This window comes from Grus americana, chromosome 7, assembly GCF_028858705.1.
Source record: "Grus americana isolate bGruAme1 chromosome 7, bGruAme1.mat, whole genome shotgun sequence".
In the NCBI taxonomy this organism is placed as follows: domain Eukaryota; kingdom Metazoa; phylum Chordata; class Aves; order Gruiformes; family Gruidae; genus Grus; species Grus americana.
In genome coordinates, this window is record NC_072858.1 from 20722776 (window position 1) to 20735071 (window position 12296).

Consider the following 12296-nt stretch of genomic DNA (forward strand, 5'->3'; position numbering starts at 1 on the left):
CACCACTTCTGCAGAAGTCCAGTAAGAAGTCCTCTTCATCCTTCTCTGCTTATTGTGCTTGATATGGCAAACTTTGTGTGGGTTAGCTCAGCTGTTTTGTCTAAATTTGCAGTCTGTAATTAATTCTAAGCTAAGAGTCTGGTCTCTTCTTTTCTTTCATGGCTTTGGTGGGCAAGGTCTCAGCTGGGTACCATTACATTTAAGAACAGGATCTGTGCTTTACCTTGACCAAGCTCAATTGTTTGCCTGGGCAGTTACCCACACAGCACATGGTTGTTTTGAGACTTTCATTCCTTTGAAGAGTTATCTTGAGCTCAGGCCATCTATCTGCCAGATCCTGAACCCCTGTTTGTGATGTGTGCTGAGAGCTGTGAAAAGCCTCTTTCTTGTTATCCCATCTCCTGTAAGATATTTGCTTGTGAAAGGGCATGGCAATAGGTCTGTCAGGTAAGGTACAAGAATTAGACATGGTGACCTCTGCTTTCACCATGAGGATGAGTATGCTGGTAAAGAATTAGGTTGTGATAGGAGTTTCACAGACGAATTTCTTGCTCTGACAGTTCTGTATGCAAAGGATGAAGTATGTCCTTCTTGCAGCGGAGTATGGTGGAGCACTGATCTATTCAGATGCCTGCACCTTAGTCTTGATCTAGAGAGCTGTTCTGCTTCATATATCTTAATGAATATGAGTCATTCAGTAAATTCAAAATGGGAGACTGTCTGAGAGGATGCTATGAGGAAAGAAGCAGAATTTTGATACATGTGGGGAAAAAACTTTTGTTTCCTAAGCTGCAGGCCTTAGCCTAGGTGGCCATTGTCTCTCTTCTTTACTGAAAGACTGCCTCAGTTTCCCAGTTCAGTGAATTGCTTCTCAGAGAGCCACAAAATCCTTCCCAACATTTTACCCCTTTTGCTTTGCAAATCAGTGTATGATCCATGAGTGTGTCTAGGCCAGGAAACAATTAATAGCAAGAAAAAGTACTTCCTTGGCTTTCAGGTAGCTCCCAGCTTGCTCTTTTCCCCAGATTAGAGAGGATTTAGGAGGTGCACATTCTACGTACGCTAAATCAGTTCTGCAGAAACCCCCGCATACCATCATCCTGCTCTTATCTCTGAATTCCGTGGACAGGCAATCTCAGCTGCTCATCGCGGGCTGACAGCTTTAGCTTGCCAGTAGATACTGAAAGCCACGTAAGTGTGGAAATGAGAGTGACACAACAGCTAAGATGTTATCTCTGTAGCAAAGCCAAAGGCAGTTCCCATGGTGATGGAGAAGCTCCAGGCCGCTAGTGATGCAGCTGCTGTATCGGACAGGATCAGCAGCCTTTTTATACAGAGGCTGCTCCAATAAAGCTTTTATGTGGTTATGTGCCCCTCATTAGGTTTTATCCAGCTCTGGAACGTAAAATGAGGGGTGAGGGGAAGATTTAAACTGGCTGAAGTGGGTAAAAAGAAAACAGGAAAAGAAGGGTGAAAATGTTGCAAGTCTTGGAGTATCCACAAGTGACACATGTATATGACAGCTTGAGTGCATTTGATATTCTGTGCATTTGATATTCTGGTCAGTACTTTCCTGAGATATTGTAGGCCAACATTAATAGCTCCTAAAGTTCCTATTTCAAGTGGGAGAGTCAGATTCATATCCCCAAGTCTTAACTCCTCTTCAAAACGTTCCTTCTGAATTGGATACAAAATCAGAATGGATCTCTTTTTCTATACTGAGACTAGAAATTCCCTGGGACTTGGGGAAAGTGGATGATCTTGCGACTTCTGCATCTCAAGCACTAAAATGTCTTACAATTCACTTGGTTCCCCTTGGATAGCAGGTGCAACATTTCCAGGTTCCCACACTGGAAATGCACATTTTGCACTTCTGCTTTGATCTTCTATCAACCTGTGCTTTGTGGATGCTGCAGCACATAAGTAGTAATTGTGCGTAAAACTGCTCAATTAAAATAATCATTTGATCATTTTGACCCTAACTTTTGGTGGTTTTAAACATTGGTTGCTCTCGTCTGAAGTAGATGCTAAAAGAGATTTGTATTCTGTCTTTCAGGTGGTGCGGGGGACCGGGAAAAGATGCCTGTCAATCACGAGGCTTTCCTGCTCATGGCTAATTCCCAGAATGAAATGGAGGATTGGGTGAAAGCCATCCGACGGGTTATATGGGCTCCATTTGGTGGAGGTATTGCAAATAGCTCACATGCACATAAATTAAAACATTTGCCTCAAGGTAAAACATATTCTTGTGATACTAGGATATGTGTAACACTGTAAAATCACTGAGATGCCTAGATAAGCTCTTGATTGTCTGAAGTGTTTTGCAGCAAGGGGATTGGATTGATTTTTTTTTTTTTTTTTTTGCCAAGGGATGGAGGGGATGGCAGGGCACATCCAGACTGTATAACTGACTCTCAGTCAGAAATGGGTGATGATAATAAACATATCACTATTGTCAGTATTCATTTTTTTACAGCTAATTATGAACTATTCTGTGGACTTTTATTATTCTTACGGACATAAAAGAGTGTGTCCATTTATCTCAATTTTCTACCACAAGGGCAGATGCCCATCTTTAACTTCTGTACAGCCAGAGGCAGAAAACTTTTCTACCAGCTAATGTAGGGCCAAGTTGAGAAGAAAAAACTTCCACTGGCTTCAATGGGAGTGTAGCCTGAGGAAGAGCAACAGGGTCAGGCTGAGGGAACACCTGTAAGGTAATACAGCTGTTGACAATTCCTGTAGTTAAAATGAACAAAAATTGCAAACTCTCAGTGTTGATATTATACCACAGTCCTCAAATTCTCAAGTCAGTAAATAAGATAGGAGGTGGTTTTGTGGTTTAGCATAGAACAAGGGCTCACAGATGTTTTCTTTTGAGTTCACTGTTGGTGACAGCAGCTACTGGCTTGGTACTGGACACTCTACGCTTTGAAGTGACTTGTGTGCTACTAATGGAGTTCATGTAAATAGTGGTATCATATGCAGATAGTGATATCGACCTCTTTTGAGAGGTACAGATAAAAAAGTGCCAGATAAGGGTTAGGTAATACAATTACTTTTGCTGAAATGAAGTTACTAGTTTTCCTGGAGCTAGAGAAAAAAAAACCTCCCCTTGATGCAATTGAGGGAGGCTCAGATACTGTAAGGTCACTAAGAAGATTCATTGTTTGTTAGTAACTTTTACCTTGGGGTTGTTGTGTTTTTGTTTGATTTTTTTTTTCAAGTGACTTACAATTTTGAGTCTCTGTGTAGCAGCATTTGGTTTGTCTGGAGGAGATAAAATCTCTACTGATGATGTAATTTTTTCCTACGTCCTTTTTTCACTTAGCACAAAGGGTGTACGTGCAAAAGGCAACTTGTACCTGATTCTGTGAGGTTGCATGCGATGCTGTTGTGCTGTGGGCAGAACAAGCCCTTTTCACTAGTAGAAACTGATCTATCATAATTTCTCCTCAAACATGAGTATGTGCTTGTTTTGCTTTTCTTCTGAAGTCCAGTCCACAGTGAAGGGTCTTTCAGACCCTGAGGTCAGTGCAGGTCCCCGCAGTTCCTCCATCAGAAGTCTCAGAATCTCAGAGATGGTATTTCTGTGGCCATTTGTAGTGGACCTTATAGCGTGTATTTTACAGCTTTGCTATGTGCATCAAATAAATACTGTGAGGAAAAAGGAGAGACATTCAGTCATGACAAATGGTACATGTTCCAGCAACAGCCTCCTTCTTTAGGGCATGATGTTGTCAGCAATGCTGGTATCAGTACAAATTTGGCTTCTTTTTTGTTAGTGTTCATGTTTTGTCAGTCTCTTGGAATAGTTCCAGAGCAAGCATCTTTTTTTAAGTATTAAAAATCTTAAAATTTTGAAAACAAAAATATGGGGATGGCACAAAGGTAGGGATGGATTTCTTTGTTTCTTTATGGGGACAATATTTCCTAATTAATCTGCTCCTATTCTATACTTCTAAACTTCTCTACAAAGCTATTGGATAACATTTTGGTTTTGCTTTAAATGAGGCAGATACTCTTACATTTGATTCCAGGAACTAGGGCTTTATGAGATATCAGAAAACATAGAACAAAATCATGAGAATAAGGGAGCAGGGCAGCACAGGGGGAATACAGCAGCTGCTGTTTGTTGCTGTTTTCACATACTGCAGATTGATCTGGTTCCATCAATGTCAGTGTAAAGGTTGCTTCAGCTGCTGGTGAGAGCTGCCTTAAGCCATGTAGAAGAGAAGCACTGCTGTTGGCAGAGTTGGAAAGAATTGCAATTGTATTTTGATGTTTTTCCTCTATCTGTGGATAAAAACTAACCAAGAACATGGGTACATCCTGGGCGATCAGCCTGGCCTGAGCTCTCTGCCCTAATACTCAAATCTAAAGCTCGCTTGGCTATGTCTGCTTTGTAGTCCAAGCTGCAGGAACAAATTCTTATGCTATGGTTTCATTGCTTCTCTGACTGAAGTGCTAGCTGCTGTCAGGAGTGGTCTTTTCACACCTTGCAACCATGTGTTCCCATCACAATTCATTTTACTAATACGAGTGGTTATGCAGCTGTGCAGTAGGAAATGACCTGGCAGGAAAAAAGAGGGGAGGATTATTTTGTAGGTGGATTGGCTCCCTGGCCCTGCTAACCACGCAGCTGCAGGACTAGTAGTGCCAGCACAGTAAGGACAGTGGGGAGACATGATGGGGTGAAGGAGAGATGATGGGATGGAAGAAGGCGTGCTTGTTCATTCTGACTGCAACCCACACATAAATTGGCTTAAAGAAACCATGGAGCTGCATCCTTGGTCTCTTTGCACTTCACAAAGTATTTATAGGAATGTCAGTAACTAGGAAATAGTTAAGATGTTCAAAATGTTGTTTCCAAATGGTTTTAGCCAGTTTGGGGAAATGATCAAACCTACTTCCCCTGGATCAGAATCAGAGCAGGGCAATTTCCCTACAAGTGAAATCCCAGCTTAGCTCGAATGTAGGAGGACAGTAAACATAGCTGTCTCTGTGTTTTGATTGAATAATTTGAACTCTGCTTTGCTACCACCACTAATTTGAGAGCCAAGTCTTATCTATCGACACTTTTTAATATACAAAGCTAAAGGGATGGGGGGAGGAATTAAAAAGCAGGCTTCATTATTAATATGTAAATATCCAGCCCTGGAAAAGGTTGATATGGTGGAAAAATGAATTATGCCAAGATAAAAGGGGAGGCTTAGCCACACTTTAATCTTTGCTGATGTATTGAAGAAACATAAATCAAAAAGGTTGAGGGTATCTCCTTACGTGTTGATGCGGGCACATGAACTATGTTTGAAGGTGAACAGCAAAGGCTTCTTAAAATAAAACAGAAAACTCCCCAAAGCTGCTGAGGATCCCAAATTATTAATAGGAGACACATTCAGGCTTAAAAGCTATATGGAATGTGTGCTTTGAAATACACTTCAAATGTGGCCTTAAAAGAAAATCCTAGAGTTCCTTTTGAAGAAGAGCTGTCCTGTTTGTGGGGAAAATAATTTCTAACAAGTTTCCCTGAGTTTCAGGCTCCTGAATTCTTGAGTCTAGTCCATCTCATTTAGAGCAGAAGATTTTGTAAACTGAGTTTTGAGGGTACTCTATGTTTTCATTATGTCTTTAAGAATAAAATTTGTCACAGTGGCTTGATAAAAGTGAGTTTTGGAGCACATTCTGACAGAGGGTGATTAAAAATGTTCCCTATGATCCTTCTTACCTCCATGAAGAACAAATTTTGCTCCAAGTTTACATCACTAAAAGTTTATCTGGAGAGTCCCTCTGTGACCTACAGTTATGCTGTTCTGCAGCTGCTCTTTAATATGGAGTGCTTGTAGCAGTGGCTTCAAGTGTAGCGTAACACTAAATGGAAAGGGTTCATGGCCATAGGCTTGGATGAGAGCGAGCCTGCCAGTGTCCTCTGAAGGCAGATGCATTGAAAGTGTTTGGTGTAGTGGAGGGGAGAGGAGGTCATTCCACACTCTGTACATGTGCGGTGGGGCTGTATTTCTAGAAGAAACACAGCTACTTTAAGGAAAATCCTTTCCATCTGCTCACCTCTTGATTAGCATGCCTTCCTCATTTTTGTCTTACATCAGATGTAAAACATAATGTGTTTAGGACTGAGTTTTGGGCCATGAGGTGCAAAAACTGAGTTTTTTGCTGCCTGAGTTGAAAGCCAAGTGGCACAACTCTCTCTTACAGCTCAGCACACGACCAGCACTGCATGGGGACAGAATCATCCTGTGTTAATCTTCTGTTTGTGTTTGTTTTCTTTTGTTTACACATTCTTTCTTTCTTTCCATGAGCAGTTCCTTGCTGCTCTGCCAGAAATACATGTCACAGCCCCTTTCTTTCTCCATTACTTTATCCTAATTTCTCCTCATCATCATCCCAAGCTTTCATCAGCTCCTTGTGATGGATGGGAGGTGAAGCAGTTGGAAAGGATGTGCTTCCCTTAGGCAGACACAGAGAGCTTTACCCTCTGACAAAGTAATTATGCTGCAAGAGCTCCACAAGTGGTTTCTCCATTCAGGAGGAATAGTCACTTTTTAACTGGTGGGCTCTGAAGATGCATCCACTGTGGAAGCCACTCTACTAACATTAATTCCAGTCCGCTTTTCCATATAGGTAAACCATGATGTGTGGATTCTTTCTTCTTCTGTCAGGAAAACAGTGCAGATAATGTTTTTGCTGGCAATCAGGGCCCTGTGCAGACCATGTCTTATATTAGGGGAGAGCTGCAAACTAGGGGAATAAAGGTCTCTGAGGTATAATTTAATACCTGGCTCAATGTCCTTATGAGTAGTGGAAGAATAGCCCTACATAGGCCTAAATAGGGATCCTGTTTGAGATGAGTAAATGTCTTTCAGATAACGTCTGCATGAGAGCAAAACATGACTTTTATTGGTATTAGATGCATGTCCACCAGGATGCCAGACTGTTTAGGAGCTATGATATGATGTTAAGTCTTGGGAGCCTGGGGTTTAATTTCTCCAGCTGTAAGACAGGGATTTTTCAGTAAGAGCATAGACTCATATCAGTGGATTTAAGATGCTAAGATATCACAGTAATGAAGAAGAGGGAGGTGGCTTCTGTTATCCGCCCAGTGTGAAGACAGAGAGGAGGTTTCTGCTCCCTGGCTTGCTATAGGGCTTCCCCAGAGTGACAGTCTCAAGTGGGATTCCTGGCTGGGCCAAGAGGAGCCCTTCACTAGGTGGCAGGGTGGGCTTCCCTTGTGCAGGCTCCCACAGGTGTGTAGGGAGTGGTACTAGGTGTTTGTTGTGCCTGATATGTGTCATTATCTCTGCACAGAGACAGCTGGTGCCTGGTGCAGCTTATCAATGTTTGCTCTTCAGTGTTCTCTCATGTTGGGAGATGGGCCCAACCAAGGGAAGAGAAAGAGAAACATGGTGAGGGTTATGAGTTCAGATATCTGCCCAGGACTACCGGATGCATGAATCATCTGTGAGGAGGTGCTGGTTAGCCTTACCCCAGGCAAAGGTATCACAAACAGAGGGTACTCTTGTGAATATAGAAACTGAGACACAGAGAAAGTTTTAAGATCTGTTCTTGAGATCTGATTAAGTTATTTTTTCTAACTTATATCGGTCGGGTATATCTGGGGCTTCTATTACTGTTTTATGACCAACATATTTTACCATCATGATGCAGCCTTGAGGTAGGGAAGGGCTATTGTCCTCATTTTCTGTAAAGGAGGAATCTGAAGTATTGAGCAATCAAGTTACTTACCTGAGGTCACAATAACTATCTGTAAAAGAGCCACTCTGGAGGGCATTGTTCAGCAAGGCAAATAGAAGGATCACAACTCTGGACCTCAGGAGAGCAGACTTTGGCCTCCTTGGGGATATGCTTGGAGGAATCCCATGGGATGTGGTCCTGGAGAGAAGAGGGGTCCAGGAGAGCTCATTGATTTTCAGGGATTACTTCCTCCAAGCTCAAGAACCGTCTTTCCCTCATGTGCAGGAAACCAAGCAAAGGTGGCAGGAGACGTGCATGGATGAATAAAGAGCTCCTGACAAAGTTCAATTTAAAAAGGAAGCATAGAAGAAGTGGAAGCAGGAATAGGTTACCTAAGAGGAATATAGAGAAACTGTCTGAACATGCAGGAATGGACTTAGGAAATCATTTCCTTGCCCCTGAAGCCAGTGGGAAAGCCTGGAGCAAGGAATACTTCTCAGTAGAGGATGATCAGTTTAGGGAACATTTAAAGAAAATGGATATACCCAGGTCCATGGAACCTGATGGAATACATCCATAAGTGCTGAAGGAGCTGGCCAATGTGTAAGGACACTCTTGATAATCTTTGAAAAGACATGGTGATTCGCTGAGGTCCCTGAAGACTCCTGTCTTCAAGAAGGGCAAGAAGGAGGACCTAGGGAACTACAGGCTGGTCAGCCTCACCTCTGTTGCTGGGAAGGTGATGGAGCATTGGTCATTTCCAAACATATTAAGATCAAAAAGGTGACTGGGAGTAGTCAGCATGGATTTATGAAGGGGAAGTCATGGTTGACCAACCTGATAGCCTTCTGTAATGAAATGGTGGATGAGGGAACAGCAGTGATTATTGTTTGTCTTGACTTTAGCAAGGCTTTCAACACTGTCTCCTGTAATATCCTCATTTACAAATTCATAAAGTACACACTAAATAAATAGACAGTGAGGTGTATTGAAAACTGGCTGAACTGCTGCACTCAAAGGATTGTGATCAGCAGCCCAAAGTCCATCTGAAGGCTGATACTGGAGCCACTACTGCTTAACATCTTCATTAATGACTGGGTAATGGGACAGAGTACACCCTCAGCCAGCTTGCAGATGATGTTGGGAGCAATGGTTGGTGTATCAGATGGTAGTGCCATCATTCAGAGGGATCTCAACAGGCTGGAGAAATGAATGGACAGGAACCCCATGAAGTTCAACAGAGAGTAATGCAAAGTCCTGCACCTGAGGAGGAATAAACCTAGGCAACAGTACACTCTGGGGGCTGACCGGCTGGAAAGCAGCTTTGCAGAGAAGCACCTGGGATGCTGTTGGACGAGTTGAACATGAGCCAGCAATGCACCCTTGTGGCAAAGAATGCCAACAGTTTCCTGGGCTGCATTAGGAAGAGCATAGCCAGCAGGTTGAGGGAGGTGAGCCTTCCCCTCAGCACTGGTAAGACCACATCTGTGGTGCTCTGTCCATTTCTGGGCTCCCCAGGACAGGAACGTGGGCTTACTGGAGTGAGTCCAGTGAAAAGCCACTAAGATGATTAAAGGATTGTGGCAAGTGTAATACTAAGAGAAGCCGAGAAGGCTGTGATTGTTTAGCCTCCAGAAGAGAAGGTTCAGAGTGGATCTTATCAGTGTGTATAAATACTTGATGAAAGGGTGTAAAACTAAAAGCAAACCTAAAGCATATCAAGGGCAAAAGGTGTTCTTTAATGACATTTGAAGATCCTACCTTTAGATGGCTGCTTCACTTCCATGTAAAATTCATAACTTTCACATCTCTTTAGTTCACTCCTTGTGTATATGTCACCTTTAAAGCTGCTGGCTAAAGGCTTTAAGTGACATTCAGTACCAGTGCCCAAGCTTATCTGGGCTCTGAGTGGAGACCATGCAGTAGCCTGGTCATCGTAGAGCAGAAATGGGTATGCTTGGAGTACTGTGTCAGGGCTTGTGCAGTCAGAGGGACAAGTCCCCTGCCTCTGGTTTCAAAAACCTCAGGCAGCAGCACAAGTTCTGGGCTGCAATGCCATATCTCTAGCTGTCATTAACCTGTTTAGTTCCGGTGGTTTCTGAAGGGCGATGCAGTTTAGCATCAGGTGTATGAATTTGTAGTACTTTGTTAGCATGGGCAATCCTGGGCACCAAAGAGCAGGCATCCAGAGCTGGGAAATGACAGGCAGCTGAGCCAGAATCCTTCTCAGTGCCTCTGCTCAACCAGGTAGTAGACAGAGAGAAACTACAAATAGAAATGACTTCTGTTACATTTGCAGGTGAGCAGGGTAAAGATTTTCACAAGATTTGCTTGATGAAATGTCTTTTGGTTGGGAAATGCTGATTTGATAAAATGAAACGTAACATGGGAATGTTTCCATTTGGATGAAATTTGTGCTGGGAAAGGTTTTTCAAGCTCAGGGTAGAATTTTTAATACAAGTTCTGCCCTGAATTGGTCTTGTACTCCAGAGGTTGTGTAAGCAATTAAGAAGGAAAATCTATCCAACTTAAACTTTGAAGAGGATCCCGAAAAAGAGAAGATTGCAGGAAGGTCTGATGGATAAAATTACAAATGTATGGTGGATTTGAACAGTGCACAGTCACGAGGCTTGAACCAAGAAAAAAAGTGTTTGATGCAGTGCACAAATTATGAAACTCGTTGTCACAGGATGTTATGGAAACAAAAATAAGTGGATTCAAAATAGAATTAGATGGGTCCATAGAAGATAAGTCCACCTGGGCTATCAAAGAAAAAGTTCTGGAGGGAGTCATTAGCTTCATATATTTTGTATTGCTAAAAGCAATCCAGCTTTAGATAAAATATGGTGGGGCTTGTGTTTGCTTTGATAACAGATTGTTTTCCTCTTCAGCTAGTAACTGCCGTGGAGAGGTGATAGTGTTTGTGCATTTGTTACGTTGTTGGGGGCTACTGCCTGTAGCACGTAGTCTCACCAGTGCCACCTCCTACCCTGGTAGTTTCTCAGTGAGACCATTCCTGTAATCATTAGATTCATGCTTGATGTTTGAAAGCTGACAGTCTTTAAAACACTGATGGTTCTCACTGCACGTCCTGACAATGTATGATTAATAGGGCAAACATGTTCCTGTGGTGTTTCTGAGCTTGCAGGCAAGTATTTTAATTTCTCTGTATTAGTCCTTTGATGAATGTTGTAAGGATGTGTGCTTACTGAAGGGGAATGGTAGCCTGCTCCTTGCAAGTTGCAATTTTAACCATTTAGGAACTGAGAACAAAGAAATTCACCATGTATCTCTCCTCCTATTTCCTTTCAAAAGGTTAGCCTTCAACCCCCATGGTTACTCCTTTTTTCTTCTCCATCATCACACAATTAGTCTTGCAATTTCCCCTTCCTACCTTCTGTGTTGCAGGTCAGGGAAGGGAACATTCAGCCCTTGACCTCTTCTAGAAGTGTTCCTGAAAGACCAGCAGATTTATTGAAATGTTTTATGCATTTGATAAAATGGAGCTAAATGTCATCCCCTCCCCAACCACAGCCAGTCAGGTTCAGCTGTTGCTAGAACTTAGACCATGACCTTGTGCTTGGGTGGTGAAGTGTAAGTTATGCTTTATATTGACTGAGGATTTTAGTTGAATAGTGGAGGATAAAGGTAAATGGGAATTAACTAACAGATTTTCATCATTGAGTTTGAGAAAGCAACAAAGTGAAACCATATACAATTTACCTGGTAGTGAATTTTACAATTGCAGGTTACAGATTGACAGAGGTATTGATGATGAAGTTTGATTTGGATAAGCACCCATGTGTTGATCCTGTCTACTGCTTAGTGACTGATTGTGCTTAGGATATCAGCCTCTCAGGCTTGGGATATGGGAAGGCTTGAGTACATAAGCTTGTTCAGTTTTGTGAATGGATAAAAGAGGCCGGTCTTCTAAATTTTGGTTGTGAATCTAGATCACAGGCTCTGCCAGGTTCCAGTATGGCCAGAAATCCAGGTGGCTCATTTCATTCTGTACTGGGGATGAAGATCAGCAACAGGTGTCAAACTCCCTGCATTTGAACCCACAGCTGGAATTCTCATCTTTCTCTCGTGATGAGACAGTGGTGGCAACAATTATACTAAGTCATAACAACTATTTTTTACTTATTAATACCCAGAATTTTTGTAAAAGTTTTCTGTGCAGTGGGGGTATCAACATGCAGCGCACTTGAAAGAAATGATCTGCTGGTCAGATGCTTTCTACAGACATAGCTTCAGTCAGTCTATGGAAGCTATCTATTAAACGTAGACAGGCATGTGCAAGAGTCAGTAAATAAAAAGTTCTGTAAAAGATGTTCTTATGTTGTGGGGAGAAAGAAGTTTTCCGGGGCACGTTTGTCCAGATCACTGCTTGCTAAAAGGCATTTTTTGTTGCTCTTGATGTTTTGCTCTCTAAATGCTTCTTGTCTTTGTTTAGAGATAAATAGACCAATAAACACAGGGGTTTGGCTCTGGATTCAGAATGCTGTGGTTAAGTGGTGTTTAGATCTGTTTATCATCTTTTCTCTGTGAGCAAGCAGTTACAATCTCAATTTAGAGCATAAACT

General features: G+C 42.2%; 1 protein-coding gene across 6 annotated transcripts in view; it reads left to right on the forward strand.

The window, feature by feature from the left end:
- The window catches only part of ARHGAP22 (Rho GTPase activating protein 22), a 159933-nt gene that overhangs the window by 118127 nt on the left and 29510 nt on the right, over nt 1-12296 (forward strand). For 4 of the 6 annotated variants that reach the window (XM_054832040.1, XM_054832044.1, XM_054832041.1 and 1 more), the window contains one exon: nt 2057-2233. In XM_054832040.1, the coding sequence (XP_054688015.1) occupies nt 2057-2233 (177 nt within the window). The remainder of the gene's footprint in view (nt 1-2056; nt 2234-12296) is intronic. The other 2 variants (XM_054832042.1, XM_054832043.1) reach the window with 1 other exon arrangement.